The 23,569-nt window shown below is 36.6% G+C and overlaps 2 protein-coding genes across 4 annotated transcripts in view; one reads left to right on the top strand and one right to left on the bottom strand.

The window, feature by feature from the left end:
• Nucleotides 1–11,976, bottom strand: part of Marf1 (meiosis regulator and mRNA stability factor 1-like protein) — a 34,002-nt gene extending 22,026 nt beyond the window's left edge. The window contains exon 1 of one of the 3 annotated variants that reach the window (XM_070277839.1): nucleotides 11,844–11,976. The gene's annotated coding sequence lies outside the window, so the exon portion shown is untranslated. Of the gene's footprint in view, nucleotides 1–10,101; nucleotides 10,343–11,627; nucleotides 11,711–11,843 lie in introns of those variants that run through there. The other 2 variants (XM_070277840.1, XM_043213823.2) reach the window with 2 other exon arrangements.
• The window catches only part of LOC108133719 (scavenger receptor class B member 1), a 128,906-nt gene continuing 117,188 nt past the window's right edge, over nucleotides 11,852–23,569 (top strand). The window contains exons 1-2 of the mRNA XM_070277841.1: nucleotides 11,852–11,987; nucleotides 12,280–12,324. Coding sequence (XP_070133942.1) covers nucleotides 12,306–12,324 — 19 coding nt within the window. The 5' untranslated portion in view covers nucleotides 11,852–11,987; nucleotides 12,280–12,305. The remainder of the gene's footprint in view (nucleotides 11,988–12,279; nucleotides 12,325–23,569) is intronic.

Raw genomic sequence — 23,569 nt, 5'->3', positions numbered from 1 at the left:
TATCCTATTCCACGAATGGAGTACATCTGGAATCAACTACGGCAACCCAGGTACTTTATTGTATTGATTTTATTGTAGATCCGAAGAGCGGTTCTCTTAATTAAAACAATTAAAAGAAAATGAGCACTATAGTCGAGTTTTCCGACTATATGTGGCATGATACTCCTCTCTTCCACTCAACTTTTAACTAACCTTTAACAACCTTTGTACATTAAATTATAAATAACTTAATTACTTTAGAGTTTTGAAGTTGATTTTTATTTTCGCAGATGGCCCGTTTTTTCGAAGTAAAAGTACAAATAGAAAAATGTATTGAATGAACTTCTAATTTATTTTTACACCTTTATTAAGCATGCAGGTAATGCAGGCGCTTAATAATTTTATAATTTGTTTATTATTTTTTTGTATGTATCTCTTAGTTGGTCGCAAGCCGACTCTTTCTCGGCCGCTCCACTTCAACGGGCCTTTGTTTAGAGAGTTTTAGCTTCGCAATGTCTAGATCGGGCCGCCCTCTCCGTTATCGAGAGCTTTAACTGTGCAATGACTAGTCGGGCCGCATTATCTTTACATAACACTAAGTCCCTACATGCACCATAATCTGGTCTATCTTGTTGATCATTCAGCTTCATCTGCAGAATAAACAAATTATAACGTGCAATTCTTAAATTCGGCCTTTTTATTTTGGAGCGTATTTACGGCATTGAAAACCCTCAATGACCAAACAAGTATGAAACAAATTTTTTGTTGTTTTGCTGAGAGCCCATTTTTTTTTTTACGTATCTGGGCATTTCCTGAGGTCGCGAACGTACGTTCGTACGCAATTAGTGCCAAAAATTAAAGAAAAAAACATTTTCTGATCCTTTTTTTTTGTGTCCGATAGCATTTGGTGAGTTCTTTTCTTAGTGTAAATGTCGCGTACATTTCGCGTACGTTCGCGACCTCATGTTTTTTGCCAATATTATGAAAATGAAAAATCCATTAGAACCATAATTTACACTAAGAAACGAACTTACCAAATGCTATCGGAAACAAAAAAAAAAGTATCAGAAAATGTTTTTTTCTTGAATTTTTTGGCACTAATTGCGTACGAACGTACGTTCGCGACCCCAGGAAATACCCATATATTTATTAAAACTAAATAAATTTGCCACATATGGCAGCATTTTTATGGTAGATTTGTAGGAGAATCACAATATGTCACATTATATTCCTTTTACTATTATTTGAATTTTATGTATTATTTTCAGGAATTTTATCATGCGGGTGGAGTGAGGGGAAGATCATGGGGGTAACATCTGCGAAGAATCCATACCTTTAAACTTTATGCCTAATTAAGGTGTTGGTTGAAGAGATGAGTACCGGGTATAATATAGTCGGGAAACTTGACTATAACCGATCTTTTTTTTCATTAACAGTTATTGAAATTTAGCAGAACAAAAATTTGGATTATACTTTTACAATATGGAAGTATTTTTAACTTACACCTTACACCTCCTCACGTTGAAAACTGAAAGAAGCAAACAAACAATCAAAATTTAATACTTTATAACTCCTCCCCAAAAAGGGCAGTTGAACTGATATTTGTTTTTCCTTGATAAATTAGCCAGCTATCATACCTTTGAATTTTTTTTTTAAGTTTCAGAAGTTAGCATCTACACTGCAACGAAAGTACTAAACGATATTAGCGTAACGTCGCAAGAAGACGGCTGGTAGCTGTACTAAAAACACCGATAAACACTTGCAAAATATTGAAAATATTCATATTAACGGCATCATTAGCGTGTACAGAAAATGGAGGTAAAAGACAAGAACTTCATCGTTAAACATCATGATATCCCGTGAATACAATCAATCCGTATGCACCGTATGCAAAAATAGTAACATCGGCAAATACATAATATGGCAAAGACATATTGTATGACGTGATTTAATTTTGGCTGCGTTTGTGACGAGAACACCAAAATCGTCAAAGGATGGGAATGCATCAACTGCAGTAAACAGCCTCTGAAACAGTCCCCCTAGGAGCCGCTGTGCGTGGTACTGATGGGCAAGACGTAACCAAAACCAGACATCCGTACGGTCAACCGGCGCATGGTGCCGCTTTGCAGGATGCATCCAACATCGCCCAGATAGCCGCACGCTCCAGAGATGCCGTGAATAAAGCGTCTGCCGATATCTTTACATGCTGAAGATGCCAGTGAAACCATTTTAATACAAAATAATACTCAAATGCTACAAATGCTCGAAGAAGAGCGGCAGGCCAATCAAAGCTACATCAAAAAGAAATATACTAGCTCAACAAAGTGAAGCCGGACTACTAACATCATCCTTTGGGCCTACAAATGTTCAGCTGGCAGTACGTCAAATACTGTCACCTTATCTACAGACACTCAACGGCGACACTGCAAACTGGCTTGGGCTATGCACCCGAAAGACCCCAGAGCTGCATCGATCCAGGCATTCAGCGAGCGGCTCTATACAATCGCCAAAGCAGCATCCACAGTGACACCATCAATATACTCCACTTCAGCAACTTACACACACCCCTTTGTCCAGTATAGCATGGATAATCAAGGCAGCACAGGATTTCAATCCACCAACGTATAACGCTTCACAAAGAGAAATTACCCATTGCATCGCCTGCAACAGTGAACTCCATCCTATCACCGAATGCGAGGTATTCCCAAAACGAAAAGAAACATGAAATTTTTCAAGAATACAAGCTTTGCATTAAAGATACATGGTCGCAGGTGCTTCTCAACTAAACTGTGCGAGATTGGAGGATGCGAATTAAGATCCATGCTTTGCTGCACTAAGGCAATTCGAATCCTAGCATCGTTTCTGCCCACTGCCAACACCTATATTCGGGCCTAGATTACCCACAAACTGAAAGCGTCCACAAAAATTAAAAAAAAAAATTTTTTTTTTAATTTATCATTGCTCAGCATTAAAAATGATTTGCTACGAGAAATGAATTTCGAAGACAAACTTGGTGATTTTTCTTCAAAAGGATCTAGAAAAGTTAATTTGGTTTAGCTCAATAGTTTGTACGAATAATTGTACCAAAAACAGTGACCAATGATAGATTTAAAAGTAAGCAATCGCACAGTAAATACGTACCTATTAAAGTAAGTTTTATTCGAGAAAAAATTCGATAAAAAATCGAATTTTGTACTACATAAAGGGCCCTTACATATCTTTTGTCCCAGGGTCTCACACCCCTAAATCCAGCTAAGTCTGATAAATATTCCCTAAATGATGATTGTTTGGTCATTGAGCGTTTTCAATGCCGTAAATAAAAAGACGAATTTAATTAATTTTGAACGTTACAAATTCCTGCATGCAGATGAAGCCGGATGATCCGCAGATATACCAGCTTATGGTGCATGCAGGGACTCAAGTAAAATACAGAGAGAGGGCGGCCCGACAAGTCACCTCGAGCTAAAGCTCTCGAAAGTGGAGAGGGCGGCCCGACCTAGACATTGCCGAGCTAAAACTCTCTATGGAAAGCTTGTGGAGTCGAGCGGCCGAGAAAGAGCCGGCTTGCGATCAACAAAGCCTTTAAATAAACATTAAACTTAAGCCTAATAAATAAACATTACACTAATAATTACACTAAACATTACATAAACATTATTTAAACATTATTTAAACATAAACGTTAAACGCCGTGCTGCTGCTTGACCGACAATGATGATGGAGATGATGGTTCATCCGTCACATTCATCCAAGGTAGTCCAGATCCGATCTGCATGAAGTGGGAGAATCAAATGATACGGAGGAAGAACGAATCCATTTGCTTCAACATAAGAGTCTCCCGCATAGACAATAACAGAACCTACTGGCTAAAAAACATACACAGTCAATAATTTTGGATTACCGAAACAAACGCTGGACTAACTGGAGTTAACCAGTAAATAAACTGATCTGCAACGGTTACCGATTGTATCATACACTGAAGCTGAACCAACGGACTGAAATAGACAAGACCGTTAAGGTAAGCTTCATCATCCGTCGAATCCGTCATCCAAGGACACTTCGCTCTAACGATGATGGAAAAACTTTTAAAATCATGCAGGAAACGTGCGTAAAAATCGACAATACGACGGACGATACGAAAACTCCTTTTTTGGCGACCTAAAGACATCGTACTTTTTGAAAGCAACACTAACTTACTTAAACGACTGAATTGCCTGAAAGATAAAATTGAAAGAGATTCAGATCTACGAGTGAAAATTCAGGATCAATATGACAATCTACAGGATGAAGGCTACGCCGTCAAGCTGTTGGAAAATGAGGATGCTTACCACAACCATATTTGGTACCTATTCATTTTCATAGCTTATAAGCCGAAGAAACCAAACAAAATTTGAGTTGTTTGAGATGCCGCAGCTTAATCTTATGGCGCTTTCTTTAAAGACTGACGTATGGATGGCATTCAGAGAAGGCAAAATAGCAGTATGCGGAGATATAGCAGAGATGTCCCAGATAAGAACAAAAGAAACTTAATTAGGGAAAGTACTTTATCTCAGGTTTCGGGGAAAGTTGAATGTTTATTGCAAGGACCGTAATTATTATAATTTTTAAAATAAAAATTAAAAAAATAAAAATTATTTGTTGATTTTTATGACAAAAATTGAAATATAACTCTTATTTTCAATTTTTATAATAATAATTAAGAATAAGAATTATTTTTCAATTTTTATTTAAAAAAAAAAATAAAAATTATGATTCAAATTACCCCTGTTGACCCACACTAGAAATATAACTAAATAAATTGAATAATTGAGGAATCCTTGATTATGTCCTTTAAGGACATGCGATACATCATTTGAAAGGTACTGCGCCACAGATCATAAAAATGTTTTTTAATAGTCCACTCAGTTCAGAAGTTATTCGCATTCAATTTTTATTTTCAATTTTTATAATACAAATTGAATCGTAACACTTATTTTCAATTTTTTTAATAAAAATTGAATCATAATTTTTATTTTTATTTTTTTTATAAAAATTGAAAAATAGTTTCCCACTCCCCACAAAGGCTTTTTTGTCGTTCAATTTTTTTGAACTCATAAGTCTTATTTGCAGTCCCTGAAAGAAAGTGACATCCATGCACAGCGCTTCCTTTGGATCGACTATCAAACGCAAATACCAAAGGCGTGCGTACTAAAAATTTTACTAAAAAGCATCTCTCATAATTACTGTTTAACAACGAAAGCCTAAGAAAACGAAATAGAACGAAAACAAGACTTTTTAAAGCTCGATAATTTTGATAAAATAAATATTGTCGGGTCAGGCAGCAGCGGTGTAATTTTAATGTTTAAATAATGTTTATGTATGTTTAGTGTAATAATTAGTTATAGTTTATTTATTGAGCTAAAGTATGGATATATCGCCTTAGTTGGTCGCAAGCCGACTCTTTTTCGGCCGCTCGACGTCAACGGGCCTATTTTAAGAGAGCTTTAGCTTCGCAATCACTACGTCGGGCCGCCCTCTCCACTATCGAGAGCTTTAGTTTCGCGTATTAGTCACTGCTTAGCACCATAAACTGGATGATCACAATGGTTAATCCCAGTTTCATCTGCCTGCAGCATAAATAAAATATAACGTACTGTAATTAAATTTCGTCTTTCATTTCCCGGCATTGAAAACTCTCAATGACCAAACAAATATAAAAACATGATAAAAGCGTGCTATAATCCCTTGTTTTTTTACACTACACATCCTGGGCTGCAACAATTTCGTTTCTTTTAATACGAAATATATGAATATCTTAAAAAATAAGAATGTTGACCTTATCGTTGTGGTAATTCAAGAATATACATACATTTATATATACTTTGTAGCATAGAAATGATTTTTATATTACATCACAAACATCTGGACCAAAGAAATACACCCTGACCGTGTACGAGGGCTGACAATAAAGTAAGGTCTCACACGCTGCAACTTCGCCAGATCACGCGCAAGGCAAAATCAGGCAACACCGCTTTGCTGCTGGGTGAGGCTTCCCCGACCGCTCAGTCTTGGCTGAGCAGCCGTCAACGATGGAGGTACCCCTTGCGTTAGCGTCCAAGTGCGTTCTGTAATACGTTTTTTTAATGGGAAAAAGGTGACACCTATTAAAATCCATCGTCAACTAGTTGAAGTTTACGGGGAAAAGTGTATGGACATAAAAAACGTGCGTAAGTGGAGCCGCGAGTTCAATTCCGGGCGCACTAATGTTCACGACGAGGAGAGAAGTGGCCGACCGTCGGTCTCGGATGCGATTGTTCAAGCAGTGGAGGCAGAAATGCTCAAAACCACCGTGCGACAATTAGGGACTTGGAAAAGAAGCTTGGAGGAGTGTGTAGCAGCGAACTTGACAGGGAGATTCAGAAATAGGTAAGCACCTGGCTGCGCGAGGCGGACGGAGAGTGGTATTCTGCCGGCATAGTTCATCGTGCGGATGCGCAAGGTGTTGGAAAAAAATGGCGATTATGTAGAAAAGTAGCCAAGACCTTGGCCTTTTCAACGGTGTATCGCTTTTTGTAAATAAATGTCGTTTTCTATGAAAAAAAAAAATTGGTGACCTTACTTTATTGTCAGCCCTCGTATAACAGTATTTAACAATGAACATTTTGATCCAATTTTTGAAAAATAAAAAAATTGGATAAAGGTCAGCAGGTCCTCAGCAGCATTTGCAGAAGGTCTTAGGATATTTTTTTTCACCATTCCTTTTATTTCTTATTGGATTATTTTTCCAATTGATGCGACGTACCAAGCTGCACAGTCAACTATGTTATATAGCTGCATCGATCTGAACGATCGGAAATTACCGCATTTTGGTATTCTTAAAAATAGGAGCTTGGGATTTGTAAACCCCTTAAAGATCGGACCTTTCCTAAGATGAAGATTTTAAATAAATTATTATACCCTTGCAGAGGGTATTATAATTTTGTCCAAAAGTGTGCAACGCAGTGAAGGAGACATCTCCGACCCTATAAAGTATATATATTCTTGATCAGGATCACCTCCTGAGTTGATATGAGCATGTCCGTCTGTCCGTCTGTCCGTCTGTCCGTCTGTCCGTCTGTCTGTCCGTCTGTCTGTCTGTCCGTTTCTACGCGAACTAGTCTCTCAGTTTTGAAGCTATCGTCTTGAAACTTTGCACACACCCTTCTTTTCTTTGCACGCAGTATATAAGTCGGAACGGCCCGGATCGGCCGACTATATCCTATAGCTGCCATATAACTGATTGATCGGAAATGGTATAACTTTGGTGTTTTTAGAGTTAGAGAATTCAAATTTGACAAGAGAGCTATTTTTGGCAAACCATTACGACATGCCAAATTTCATAAGGATCGGCCGACTATATCTTATAGCTGCCATATAACTGAACGATCGGAAATGACCCAACTTTCGTGTTTTTGAAGATAGAAAGCTGAAACTTAATACAGATTATATTTTTGGCCAGATGATCCAACCTACCAAATTTCATTAGGATCGGCCGACTATATCCTATAGCTGCTATATAACTGAACGATCGGAAATGACCCAACTTTTGTGTTTTTGAAGATAGAAGTTTGGGACAATTTTAGGTTTCGTTTTTGTATTATAATAAATTGGGAAATATTATCATATTCTCATAAGGATCGGCCAACTATATCCGATGTTTGCGATATATATCCGGTTTTAACTGCAAGGGTATATAAACTTCGGCTCCGCCCGAAGTTAGCTTTCCTTTCTTGTTTTTTGTTTTAATTTGTATCTTATGTAAATCAGGTTAACTTATTTTTTATCTTAACCAAAGTGATAATGAGAAAGATAATTTTTCGAACATTTTAAAAGTTTATTTCTTATATTATTTTTTTTTTAATAGGTATACTAAAAATATAAAAAATAAACAAAAAGAGACAACTACAGTCAAGTTTCTCGCCTTTATTATACCCGGTTCTTATATCTTCCACACAAACTTTAACTAGCCTTAAAATAACCGTAAATTTACTAGAAAGGAAAGCTAACTTCGCACAGAGCCGAAGTTGATATATCCTTGCAATTAAAGCCGGATATATCGCAAACATCGGATATAGTTGGCCGATACTTATGAGAATATCATAATATAACCAATTTATTTCAATACAAAATCGAAAAAAACGTCACAAGCATCAATCTTCCAAAATACTAAAGTTCCGATTCCATTCCGAAAACCGTTTCCGACTCTTCAGTTGTATGGCAGCTATAAGACATAGTCGGCCGATGCATTTGAAATTTGGTACGTCGTATTATTTTGACGAAAATAGCATTCGTACAAACTCTCTAATTCTAAAAACACCAAAGTTATACCATTTCGGATCAATCAGTTATATGGCAGCTAAAGGATATAGTCGGCCGATCCCGGCCGTTCCGATTTATACTGCGTGCAAAGGAAAGAAGGGTGAGTGCAAAGTTTCTAGTCGATAGCTTTAAAACTGAGAGACTATGTATTTTTTGTAGAAACAGACAGACAGCCGGACATACTTATATCAACTCAGGAGGTGATCCTGATCAAGAATATATATACACCCAGTCCTTTTTTTACGCGGTCCCTTTTTACGCGATTTCACTTTAACGCGGTTATTTTTGCAGCGAAAATTTCTTTTTTTACGCGGATTTTTCACTTTAACGCGATTGCGATTGCGATTGCGATTACTCTATGTGTATCAATTATTGCAAATCTAGTCATTAGTCATTTAGTAAGCGGTTACCATTTTTACGCGATTTTTTTTTACGCGGTTAGTGGCAGAACCAACAATCGCGTAAAAAAAGGACTGTGTGTACTTTATAAGGTCGGAGATGTATCCTTCACTGCGTTGCACACTTTTCACCAAAATTATTTTACCCTCTGCAAGCGTATAAAAATAGATGCGATAATTATTACGCAAGAGCTATTACTCATAATGATGGAACGTAGCAAAATGCGACAACACCCATTATGATATAAATAATTTCAAAAGAGAACTTTTTAATAATTATTTTTTCTTAAGAAAAGAAAGTTCATGTTTCACTCGCTTTTTGAACGGTGAAAAATCAGTTTGTAATAAAATAGGGGAAAAAAATAAACAAGTACATAGATATAATTCAGGAAAGTGCTATTTTAGTACATGGGTCCTACAAGGGTCTTATTTAATAACATTCAATGGCACCACAATAATTAATTATTGTATGTATACTTCATATGGTCGGAGATGTCTCCTTCACTGCGTTGCACACTTTTGGACAAAATTAAAATACCATCTGCAAGGGTATAAAAAAGTATCGAAAACTGCATTTGCTGCATACTTTTGCGCTTGGGAAAAAACAACTTAAAGCCACCCTACTACCACCTACATCACTACTACGGATTCTGCAGGGAAGCAGAATAAAATCCCTGAAATCCCATATGTAACTCCTGAAAATTTTCCGATTTGTCTGAATTTTAGAAGACACATTGAAGTTAGTTTGGAATTAAAGCATTTTTCAAAAGCATTAATGAAGTGGCGCTACAACGAGTTTTCGTTTCGAGCGTGGAAATGGGCGTGGCAACGTGTATGTAAATACTTTATGGGGTCGGGATGATTCCTTCTTTTCTCAACGAGTTCCGGTTATATAAATTATTTTGTAAGAAAACAGAAACTATACATATGTACAAACACATGTATGTACATATTTACCTGTTTTTAAACAGAACATAATAGTTTCTTCCATAGTTTTTTCCCAATTGTACATATGTATGTACATACATGGACATGGTACATGGATTTATGTATGCATGTTCTTATGTACATACATATGTACATAAGAACATGCATACATAAATCCATATGTACATTGTAGCTGTAAAAATATATATATTTCAGTATTTTTAATATTATAACAATAAGAAAATCTCTGAAAAATATGGTTTTACGCAATCACAAGACCTCTATAATTTTATACATAAAATTAAACTATATAATATATAAAATTATATATAAATTTTTTATACGGATCAGCAATAAAAATGCAAACTTTTTGCTTTATCCTTCTTGAAAATTATTAAGATTTTTAGTTTTAATGAACTAATCATATTTAATCATATTTATTGTTTGAAAAGCAACTTACATATACATATATGTACATAAATATGAATGTACATATTAAAAACAGGAATTTAAAAAAAAAATTCCCAAATCCAACTTTAAGCAAAAATAAAAAAAACAAAACATTAAAAAAAAATTTGAACTGTTTGTTACAAAAAATTTAAATTTATTTTCAATGCAAATCTGGACAAGGCAATTAATGGTCACCATTAAACTAAATAAATCCATAAGAAAAAGTTCAATTTTTTCTTGGCGAGCTACAAGGATTGACTGAAGAGTTACATACATAGATCAATTGACACCGCGCGCCCTAAAACAAAAATCCGTTATGTACATACGGGAGTAGGGAAAGAAAAAAAAAACTGGAAATACATTTATACATATGTATGTACATGAGTGTTTGGAACGTACTTACATATCTACATATTTTCCGAAATAAAGGGTAAGCTTTGTATACCCTTGCAGAGGGTATTATAATTTTGGACAAAAGTGAAGCCACGTAGTGAAGGAGACATCTCCGACCCTATAAAGTATGTATGTATATTCTTGATCAGGATCACCTCGTGGGTTGATATGAGCATGTCCGTCTGTCTGTTTCTACTTGAAACTTTGCACACACCCTTCTTTCCTTTGCACGCAGTATATAAGTCGGAACGGCCGGGATCGGTCGACTATATCTTATAGCTGCCATATAACTGAACGATCGGAAATACCAACTTTGGTATTTTTGAAGATAGAAGCTTGGCATTTTTTTTAGATATTTTATTGTAGTTCATTGGTTTTATTATGATATTCTCATAAGGATTGGCCATCTATATCCAATGTTTGCGATATATGTATGTATATCCGGTTTTAACTGTAAGGGTATATCATCTTCGGCTCCGCCCGAAGTTAGCTTTTCTTTCTTGTTTTACTTTGAAATACCTTAAAATTAAAATTTTGATAAATCATTTTTTTGTCTTAATTTTTCTTGTTATTGTTAGATATTTTCTTTTCTTTATTTTAAACTATACATGTAAATACATTTATAATTAAGTATGTGTGTATGGGTACATCAGGGTGGGGTGACTTCATTTAAAAATCATTTCAGATTCATATCTAAATATGAAGGTTATTCTGAGCAAAAAATTCCACTGAGCTTGTAAGTTTTCGCTTTCCTTTTCTATTTGAACTTCATATATTTAAGAAATTTATATTTTTTTGCCATAATCATTTGCAAAACATATTTACGTTTATAACCCCCGGACTCGGCGCCCGATGTTATATTATATATGTATTATATATATATATATATATATATATATATTTTATATATATGTTTATATTATTATATGTTATATTATATATGTATATGTTATAATCTTCCTTCCATACAAATTGCCCCAGCCTAGTGTACAGTATGTATGTACATACATACATACACATATATATATATATAAAGATTAAGAGCCATTTAAAGATAAATACAATTATGTTTCATTTTCGCTTATAATACCCGTTAGTTGGAAAGTAAAGGGAAAAGTAGATATAAAAAATCAACATACTTACAAATATATGTATATTTGTAAAAACAGCTCTTCGAAGTTATTTTTCATTTTAACATGTAAATACATACATACAACATTTGTATGTATGTATGTATATACATACATACATACATACATATCTGTTTTACGCTTTGAAAAACAGATGTATATACATACATACAAACATACATATCTGTTTTACGCTTTCAATTTCCTTTTTTTCTACAACACTACTTACCAACACGACGTTGGTATTGGCGTCGTTGTTTTACAATTTCGCGGATGATTTTATTTTATGACAATACAATTTTTTATACCAGTTTTCATATCTACTATCCCAATGGTTGTGTGCCTTTTCATAATTAAATTATTTGGTTGTTTGGTAAAAACATCAATCCAAAATATTAAAATAATATAAGAGATTTATTGACAAAATAGCTTATAAAGAATAAAAACTTTGAGATATAACAAAATTAAGCAATTTTTTAACACACGTTGTATTTATTAAAAACAGTAAAATTTGTGTGTTAAGGTGTTAATATTTTTTATAAAGAAAAACGGTACAATAATATTAGTACATACATATGTTCACAAATGTAATATTAAAAAGATCTTTGTCCTTTAGATTTTTGAAATTTCCGTATTACAAAAAAACACTTTAAAAATTTTTTCAGTTTTTAAAAATATTGAATTCGGAAAAATGATTTTTATAAAAAAGTGTAAGTAAAAAAATGAGTTTTAATATTAAAATTTTAATGCACATCCATACGTACCATTATTTGCTATAAATTAATAAATTGGCGTTTATACATATACATACAATATACATACATATGTATATAAAAAAAAAACTTGCAATTATTCAGATCTAAATTAAAAAAAGAAACGGTTTTTACATTAGTTTAGTTGATAAAAATATTTATTTTTGTGTGATATACTCAAAAACCTCTCGACCGATTTTTCTAATCCTCCCTATTAACAAAATACATAAACAATAAATATTATATAGGTATAATAAATATATAATACGATAAATTATAATATTATATAATATTAAAGATAAATAGATAATAGATAGACATAAACATTTTACATGATCGATTTTCTCTTTTCATCGCATATTTTTATATTACTTATTTGTTTGGGCCGACAGATTGCTTATGTATTTCGGTTCGATTGATTTAATAAACGGAACAGATTGAAGAGATTGATTTAAGGGGTTATATACCTTCTTTGTCGAAGAAAAATAGCAAAGTTCGGATTTTTTTTAGGTATGTAGCAATTATTTAATTACAGGGATGTTTTAATTTTTTGATAGTACACTTTATTAACAATGTTTGTGCAAAATTTGGTGGAAAAATATTTAATAGTTTTTAAGGGGTGGCTGTTTCCCTTAGAGCAGAGGTCGGCACGGCGCTATCTCGGGGGCATAGGAAATTTCTCTGCCCGAGCTCTGCCACACACACACAGTATAAATGTGTGAAACGTCATGCTCACAGCCTACTTTCTGCTATTCGTTACTAACACTAATGCGGTAAAATCATATCAATGTATTGGGGTGCCGACCACTGCCTTAGAGCCTTTTTTTTTAGAGCCTTGCGGTGACAGTTCCCCAAGTCAAACAGGTCAACTTAAACCATAAAAGTAAAAAAATTTCATTAGTTTAGTGTATTTCCTTGTGCTTGAACGATCGATTTAAAATTTTTTTTTTTATTCATACGGGAACGTTTTATGCTAAAAATGAACTTTTTGGTCTCTAGAAATTTCACTAAAAAATTCATTTCGGCGAAAAAAAGACACAAAAGAATTTCATTACGAACATTTTAAAAAAAATTTGAAGTAAATCGGTTCAGTAGTTTTCCGCCAATCCATGTCACCGCAAAGTCATTTTTCAAGAAACACCACTTCGAGATATTCGCGTTTAAAGTTTCAAGTTCAGTTCAAGGCCGCAACGAGGCGCGCGGTTAGGAGCGCTGTAACTTTTTTTCTACTGCTCCAATCTCTATCAAAATTTGGGAAAATGTTCTTAATGTTCTCTTATGTTATTTAAGTTAATATGTGTATTTTTGTGCGCACTTCGTTTTTATAAGTCTTGATGTAAACAAAATTAAAATTTCAATTTAGAAAAACTTCCCTCAATTTAAATATTTATATTAATATATTTCCATTTGCCCACTCCAATCGCTCTCTTCAAGGCTCCGCCTTTGACTCTAAGTGGCGTAGTGGTTCAAGCTACACTGTTTTTGAAACCGTTTATATTTTTAATAATTTAATGGAATTCAAAATGGTCTGCTCAATGAAGTCTTGCAATAAGACAATATCGTCATCTTCGCCGTCCGAATTTCTAGTGCAAATGAGCAATTATCCGATATATGCTCCGTGGCATCACTTCAAGTGATAACATGGATCCAATTGAAAAAAAAAAAACACCCGAAAGAGTCACCTAACAGGGTAAACACCGTCCGGATCAGCGGCACGGACTGATGTTGCAGTTTCCCTACCTGCGACACCAGCGACTTACAGCGACACCTGCGACTTACATTTCCAGTAAATCAAACATTTTTTCCAGTAAATCTTTATAGATTACATGCTGATATAAGCCTTCTTTATCTGAGCCGCCCACATACTGGCATCATTTGTCCGCTATTCAATCCGTTTTAATTTTTTGTCTGATTGTGACCAGCTTGCTTGTAGCTCTGGGTGACTTTAATATCCCAGAACTAAAGTGGTCTAATGTCGATAACACCGCGGTCCACTCGTCAGGTCGGCTATTGGACTTATGTTTTGTTTCTGATCCTAATGGTACATCTCTTTCCGGAGCTTTGCCCCTTTCAACCCCAGAGGATCCATATCACCCCACGCTTGAGGTGTTAATTGAAACCATTTCTGGTATCAATGAGAAGTTTCCTGCGAGGCAAATAGAATTTTCTGTTTCCTTAAGGCTGATATTCACAAACTCATTTTCAAATTTATTACTGAGCATTTGCAATGCCTTTGATTTTTGATCTTCAATAAAATTCCGTTTCTGCACAATGCTAACTTCAGTCCGATGTCGAAAATTTTCAACAATGGTGTTGAGCAAATGATTTATTATATAATGGATCAAAATGAAATCTTATGTCTTTTTATCGTTCTTGCCCTCTCCAGGCGACGTTTTATCTCTACGGGATTGCCTTAGAAAAAAGAACTCAAGTTAATGAAGATGGTGTCCTGTTAGACTTAAAACTCAAATTTGGCGACCATATTTCCACAATGGTTAATAAGGCTAAATGTGTCCTTAATTTTATTAAAAGGTGGTCAAAAGAATCATGTGTCTGGAGACCCCAATGTGAAGTACATCCAGACAATATGGAGTCCTTACAAAAGAATTTATTAACATTTGCTCTCAGATTTCTTAAATGGAATGCAAATCTTCATCTTCCTTCGTATCGCAGTAGAATCTTACTAATTAACTTACCTACCTTAACAAATTGTAGACCAATGCTGGGTGCTTAGTGCTATTTTTGCTAAAATAATATGACTTACTAAATTTCATAAGGCTATCTACATCACCATTAACAATGCTATGTAGAAAAATAAATGAAATCTCACTTCCGGCGGAGCCGAAGATGATATACCCTTGCAGTTAAAACCGGATATATATCAAACAAATGGGATATAGTTGACCGATTATTATAAGAATATCATAGTTAAAACAATTTATTACAACACAAAATCTAAAAAAAGTCCCAAGCTTCTATCTTCAAGAACATCAAAGTTGGTATTTCTACCAAATACCATATCCGATCGTTCAGTTATATGGCAGCTATAAGATATAATCGACCGATCCCGGCCGTTCCGACTTATATACTGCGTGCAAAGGAAAGAAGGGTGTGTGCAAAGTTTCAAGACGATAGCTTTAAAACTGAGAGACTAGTTTGCGTAGAAACAGACAGACAGACAGACGGACATGCTCATATCAACTCAGAAGGTGATACCGATCCTTGTCTCCTTCACTGCGTTGCAAACTTTTCACGAAAATTATAATACCCTCTGCAAGGGTATGAAAAGGTCCTCCACTTTTTATAACGCCTATTATACTATGATCAAAAATGCATTACCAACATGCATTCGGTTTAGCACGATACCATAAAATGGTTTAGCACGATCAAAAATGCATGCATGCATTCGGTTTAGCACGATTGAGGAGATTACTGGGAAAAAAATTGTAATTGTAATTGTAATTGCCGTATGCCTCTGCTGGGTTTGCCTTTGCCTAGTCACACATGTTTATGACTTTCCATTTACCAAATGAAAAAGCCATCCAACAACAAAGGAGGAACGAAAGCAATGAGAGTGAGCGCCCTGGAACAAAAGGAAGTAGGTCGCGAGCGTGACGTTTTGTTCGTCCCCAAGGAACAGGGCTTGAGAGAGAGAGTTAGTCCTTACGGCACAGGTTTCCATAGACTCCATAAAAAGTCAATTTTATTTTCTAAACTAATATTATTCTTATTATTATTAAAGGTAGAGAAGTACACAAAACTAAACTCATTTAGTGGGTATAGCATTGGCAGAGATAGATTCGGCTGTTAAGTCTAATATGTAATTTTGGATGCTGGTAACATGAGTTGTCTATTAGCTGAGATAGGTAAATGAGTGAACTATGTGAACTATGTACATAATAACATTTTTATTCATAAGTGGTACAGTTTTATAACTCTGGTTTCGGGATGGAGTTTTTATGTATTATGAGGTTATTCTAATTTTGGCCAAAAGTGTGTAACGCAGTGAAGGAGACATCCTAAGAATATATCTAGAAGATATACTATTCTTGATCAGGATCACCTCCTTAATTGATATGAGCATGTCCGTCTGTCTGTCTGCCGGCCGGGATCCTATAACCGGAAATGCTATAAATTCGGTTATTTTTAAGTTAGAGATTTCATAAGGATCGGCCGACTATATCCTATAGCTGCCATATAACTGAACAATCGGAAATGACGCAACTTTCGTGTTTTTGAAGAAAGTTGTACTTCGTACAGATTCTATCTTTGGCCAGTTGATCCCACCTACCAAATTCTACAAAGATCGGCCGACTATATCTTATAGCTTTCATATAACTCAACGATAAACTCATATTGATAAATTGGGGAGAAAGTAGAGAGTAGAGTTGTGGCATAATCATACGACATACCAATACCAAACCATTTTATAGGATCGGCCTACTATGTCCTGTAGCTGCCATTTAACTGAACAATCGGAATTTACCCTTTACTACAGGGATCGGCACCCCAATACATTGATATGATTTTACCGCATTAGTGTTAGTAACGAATAGCAGAAAGTAGGCTGTGTGCATGACGTTTCACACATGTATACTGTGTGTGTGTGGCAGAGCTCGGGCAGAGAAATTTCCTATGCCCCCGAGATAGGGCCGTGCCGACCTCTGCTTTACTATGTAATAGCTCCTTGTTATTATGTCGGCAGATATAGGATATATTTGGCTGATCCTTGAAATTCGGTAGGTGGAATCGATTGCCCAAAAATAAAATTCATATAAATTCCCAACTAATTCAAAAATTTTAAAAACACCAAAGTTGTTACATTTTTTATCAATCAGTTATATGGCAGCTACAGGATATAGTTGACCGATACCGGCTTGCTGAGTTACTAACTTATTTCGGGCACAACAAAATTTAATTGATTTTTTTATATTATTATTTTTAACTTATGATTATTATGTATTAACTTAGTTTGCAGACTCAATAAATTCAATCTCATATAAACCTATTCTGAACTCACTTTTTTCTCCATGTCCAACTTGTTCAGGTGGAAGTTGCAGCAACAATCCAGCAATCGAGCTTGCTCAAAATAATCCTTAAAATTTAACACAAATATTTTGCTCAAAGATTCCAATAAAGTGAATCAAAATTTTTCACTTTTTAAGTCAAAAATCAAAGTTCTCCCAAACTGTTAGGCGTTTGGTAAGTGTTTTGATAAACATTATTTTATTAAAGCCATACCTTTGGATTGGTGTATAATTTAATTAAATCAAACACACATTAAACATATTTAATATTTTGGCTTTATACGACATTAGTGTATTCACGCGCGTGCTGAGGCAAAAGCTACCTTGCGTAGTTCCGTTCACAGTGATTTATTTTTTAATTTTTCATTTTTTGGCTACATTTTCATTTTATTAGTTGATTTAGTTGATTTAGTTGATTAGTTGATTAAGTTACTCAAAAGTTTTTCGAAATACAAGTGTGATTTTTTTGTGGGAATGGCTAGTGCACCAATTATTCCCTCTAAGCATCTCTGCAAAGCAATAAAACTTGGACGCCCAAGGGGGTGAAGGGGGCTGTCCTATAAGGTACGGCTCAAATCGCGGGAATGGAACCAAGTTGTTAAAAAGATAGTAAAATTAGAAAGATAACAAAGAAGATTTGCTGTGGTCACTTAAGAAAGTTAAAATATATGTTTTTAAATTTGAAGGAGAGGAAAGTGAGATGATGCGGTAGACAAGATAAGAGATCGTGTTGTGCATAGATCGAACTACTTCCTACTACGAACTACTAATGGCGAAGGAAGATGCGACTAAGGTTTCTGGTCCTTGTTTTAGAAACGTTAAAATGTAAGCGTGTTTGTAAATGCTTCCTATCTACTTCCTACAACATTAATACTGTTGTGTAGGAAAATTTTTAAGAAATTCTTTGGTACATATTGTATGCAATTTTGATGTACTCTATATTGGGGACTCCACCAAAGAAATAAATAAACTTTTAATAATATAGGGGTCGTTAAATTCTTTAAACCATCTTTAAATAAAACCAAGAAAACCAACGAAAAAATGGTCGGCCAATTTGAGTTTTAAGTCTGATATGACAACAAGATCATTAACCTTAGTTAATTTTTCTAAATTAACTAATTTTTTGCCTAAAATTAATTTAAGGCAATACGCAGCCTGAAGAGAACAAGATCGATAAAAATACATAATTTGGCATTGGGCAGGAGTGGATTTGTATTAAAGACTGTGTACATGTAAACTAGAAAGTTTGTTAAAGCGGGGGCAATTGGTTAATAAAAAGAGTAAACAGTAACGGGCCAAGAAAACTTCCTTGAGGGACCACCATCAAGATCAGATACAAACAAACAACAAACTCTTGCGATTTAAGCTCTTAAAAAAATGACCAAAATGTCTACCAAAATGAGGACTCCTCTCCCAAGTCTAAAAAAGGTGAATCTACACTTCGGATCTGAAGATCTCCGGCTTAAACCAAGTTTTGGTAAAGGCTGTTTTTTTTTTTTAACGTTGCTTTTATTTCTTGAATCTTTTCTTTGCGAGACTAACAAGAGGTGTATCAAATCTTATATTTTTAACTTAACTAACAGTCATATTGACTGATACGGAGTTAGACGGCCCTAAAAATCGATTGCTGGGTTGGGAGGTCGTTGCGTCTAAGGCGGGATACGGTGGAAACCCGAGTCAATCCCCGAGCGAGAAAATTTGGGTGCGAAGACAGTTTTTCTTTGTATGACTCTTTTTGCTTCTGTATTTCGTCTTTCACTGCGAGGATGCTCAGATCCCGGTGGATGTTTTCGTTGCGAACATACCAAGGTGCCCCTGTGAGTTCTCAAGATTTTTGATCTTGAGCTGTATGATGTCTATGTTGCTGCTTGCGTTCCCCCACAGCTGGGAGCCATACGTCCAGATTGGCTTTATGACTGAATTGTACAGTAGTAACTTCAGTAGTCCACAGTAGTTTAGTAGTAACTACAGTAGTCCAGGCACAGTGGCGATCGTGAGTTTATGATCCAGTGGAGGCTGCTGGCTTTCAGTTTTAGGTGCATCTTTTTGCATTCGATGTGCTTACGCCAGGTAAGTCGTCTATCAAGGTGAACGCCAAGGTACGTTACGTCGTTAGCTTGAGGGATCTGCATACCGTTTAGTAAAAGCGGAGGGCATGTTTGTCTATTAAGAGTAAACGTTATATGTTTACACTTTTGTTCGTTTATTTTAATGCGCCAGTCGGACAGCCACCTTTTCACTATTGTGAGATGATTAGCCAGTTGGGTTGTTGCCTGCGTTGGGCATCTGGAGCGACTAAGGATAGCGGTATCGTCGGCGAACGTTGAGGTTGTTAGTTGTGCGCTCGTAGGAATATCCGCAGTATACAAAACATATAGACACGGGGCGAGTGCGCTTCCTTGTGGAACTCCAGCTTCGATGGTGTAGTCGCCCGAAGTAGCTGCGTTGCATCTCACTGAGAATACCCTATTGTAGAGGTATGATTCCAGTAGCTTGTGGGTGTATGTTGGCAAATACGTTTTAATTTTGTGCATGAGTCCGATGAGCCAAACTCGGTCGAAAGCTTGAGATACGTCGAGGAAAATAGCGCTGCAGTATTCTCGTTGTTCGAAGGCTGAGCGTATTTCGGATGTTAATCTGTTCACTTGTTCGATGGTTCCATGGTTTCTTCGAAAGCCAAATTGGTGTGCCGGGATAATATTGCAAGCTTCCAGATGTGGTATTATGCGAGTTAACAAGCATATTTCAAACAATTTAGACAAATTTAGTCTGTATGATGACGGAATTGTGTGGTCTTTTCCAGGCTTTGGTATCATTATAATGATGGATTTCTTCCACTTTTTTGGAAAATAGCCAAGATTAATGATTCCATTAAATAGTTTGCAGACGACCTCTATAGCGCATTTTGGAAGTTCGATCAGCATCTTTGGGGTCAATAGGTCACCACCGGGAGCCTTTTTTGTTTTAGCCCTCTTATGACTTTTTCGATTTCGTTCGGCTGATATGAAGGTGCGGCTGGCTGAGGACTCTGGCTGAATTTCTGGCAGGAGGAATGAATTTGAGGCTGGGTTTGGCTGCAAGACACTTTGGAGATGTGTGGCGAATGTTTCAGCTCGGTCTTCATCGCTGCGAGCCCAGCATCCCGAAGAGTTTCTTATCGGGGTGGTCGTTTCAATTGGGGCGCTAAGATATGGGTGGGCCCTCCACAGGGGGTACTTTGTGCTTGTTGGCGAGAGATTCTGGATGTACCTCAGCTGTGCATTTTCTTCCTGTTGGTGAAGAGCCTGGTCGAGTGATCGGGTTGCTTCCTTAAGGCGTTGTTTTGAAGCTGATGATCTGCTGTTTTGCCAATCACGACGCGTGCGCCTCTTTTCTCGCACGAGCTGTTCGATTTGCTGATTAGATTTGAAGTGTTTGTTTCGGTCTACATCTTTCCTATGAGGAGTAGAGATTTTAGCTGCCGCAAGTTAGCTTCCAGGGCGCTCGTAGTTTAGTCGATGTCCGATTCCATGTTAAGTTCCGGGGAGAGTTCTATGTGGGCACTCACGTACTTTTTGTATTTTAGCCAGTTCGTTTTTGGCGTCGTCAGCTGAAGGGGTGTTCGGTTATTTCTGGGCTTTGAAGAAGCGTTAGAAGCACAGGCGAGTGGTCTGATGATAAGTCCGAGACTTCTTTGGCACTTATTAGATTGTGAGGTATGTTTTTTGTCACTGCAAAATCAATAAGGTCTGGGAGCTTTCGTGAGTCTGTTGGCCAATATGTGGGACTTCCAGGGGAAACGTAGTCCAGTTTATTTTTCACTTTTATAATTGCATTGTACAATTGTCTTCCTTTGGGAGTCACTAGACGTGATCCCCAGTGTATATGTTTGGCGTTGTAGTCTCCTGCGGCTATAAATCGATCCCCAAGTGAATTGTAGAAGTCCATAAATTGAGATTGAGAAACGAGGAGGGCAGTAAACGGCAGCGATTGAAAGGATTCCGTTGCTTGACTGAATTTGTATCGATGTGGCCTGCAAGAAGTTTGTTGCAAACCTTTTGTGAAAGCGGTGTTTTATGCGTTCTCTGATTAGAACTCCAGTTCCGCCGTGGGCTTTCCCATCTGGATGATCTGTGCGGTAGATTGTGAAGCCTCTTATATGAAAGTTGTATTGGCTTGTAAGATGCGTTTCCACCAGTAGCATAACGTCAATATGGTTTTCGGTCAAGAATTGTGACAATTCTAGTTTATGCCGTGAGACACCATTGGCGTTCCACATTGATATTCGTAGCGCCTGCATAGATTATTTAGACTGTTGTGCTACGAGCAGCTGTATCACCATGTTCTGGTTTTGAACAAGCGTTTGCATGGTCGTTTTCATGAATGACATAAGCTCCCGCAGACTACATAGACAGCCTGAAGTATGCAGTAAGACCTTGTGTGTCCATACTCTTGACAGTTAGTGCATTGCACTGGACCGTTGCGTTTATGTGGCTCTTCAACAGTGATTTTCCGATGCAAAAGATATTGCAGGTTGTAGATTGGGTGGACTTCGTTTTTCTTCAGCGACCTGCTTTCTGGCTCGAGCTCGACCTTGAAGAGGGGTTGTGGCTTTTTATCTTTATTTAAAAAGTTAATAACATTCTTGGCGGCGAAGCCCTTTTCTTTAAGGGCGGTTTTTATTTCCGCGGCGGTAACATCAGGTTATATCTCCCTTTACTACCACTTGTAGGCCCTTACCGCTTTTCAGCGGGTACGTGTAATAGTTTTTCTGTACAGCGTCCAGATATTTGGACACGATTCGGAAGTGCTATTCAGTCTTTGTTTGCACCTTTGTTTCATGGATGTTCCCTTTGATAAGCGGAACAACATGAAAGTTGACACCGTTCCCGATCAACGACGCAATTTTGTTGACCAGGGCACTCGAGCTTTTTTTCCTAATATAGATTGGAGGGGGCTTGGGTTTTTTTGCGGTGTCTTGGGCTGGTTGGTTTTCCTCAACCTCCGCCAGTAGGGCAAATTTGTTAGAAGTGGATCTGTCTGGTTCTTTATCGATATTCAGGACACGGTTAATTTTTGTTTTATTGCCTGCCAGATTACTCTGCGGGCTAAGCTTGCGCTTAATTTGGATGTAGCGATCCATTCCAGTCTGTGTGGCCGTTGCCGCTTTGGCACTTTCCGAGGTTGTTGTTTTTGTACTCGCTGTAGTCTTTGACGTCGCGGTACTTTGAGTTTCAGAGGTTTTCGCTGTTGTTGCAGAAGTTGTAGCGCTGCTAGTTGTTGGTGCGAAATTTGTATCCGATATTGGAGGGGGGGTTTTACACTGCGAACTCCATGACGCGGGAGTCGGAGTGAGCAGACCGGGTTAGCAAGACCGTGCCCTTTGGGTTTAAGCGGTCAGTAAAGCCGGGTGGCTTATAATCGCCGATTTTTCCACTTCGGTATCGCTGGTTGAAAAGTATGAGTAGAAGCCGTTTCTTTGGTTCACTGAACTTCTACGCTCGTTCTTTTGATCATTGTTCAATGAGCTCATTGCGTGGCTCTCCATCAAGAAATAACTGAAGGTAAAAAAATAAAGAATTTCATTCTTTCAGAAAAAAAACCTGTGAAAATCAATATAGGAATACAGGAATTAAATATTTTCAAAAGTATATATATTCTTGCTTAGCATCAACAAACGAGTCGTCCGAGCGATATAGTTGATCCATAGCCATATAGCCATTTAGGCGCATAAATATATCACCACATATGTACACATTTATTTAAATGAAATGTTAAAGATTCGTTGGTTCCGCTTTCCCGTTTTTACCTTTTTCTCGTAGAGTACATAATGTAAATTGAATTTATGGAATTTATATATTGGTAGTTTTATACAAGCTCCAGAAACACGCCAGCATGATTTGCCAAATAGTAAAAACACTAACTGTCGTTGTTAAGAGGAGCCCCAAATAATAAGGTCGTACTCCAATGAGTTCCTTTCGGCAACTGATTTTATTTGGTAAAGTTCTCTTATACGTAGGATACATGAAAATCCTAAATCTATTTAAAGCTACTTATCAACGCACTGCACGCTGTCATGCTATGCGACCCTTTCTCAAGTGCGATAAGCGCACCACTTATGTATGTGTTTGTGTTAGGCTGCAGGGGATCGGTTTTAGACCATGCTGTTTGTCTCTTAATTTATGGGTCCGATCCCT

Source organism: Drosophila bipectinata, chromosome 2L, assembly GCF_030179905.1.
Source record: "Drosophila bipectinata strain 14024-0381.07 chromosome 2L, DbipHiC1v2, whole genome shotgun sequence".
NCBI lineage: Eukaryota > Metazoa > Arthropoda > Insecta > Diptera > Drosophilidae > Drosophila > Drosophila bipectinata.
The sequence above is the reverse complement of the archived record's forward strand: the minus strand, read 5'-3'. Positions and strand labels throughout refer to the sequence as shown.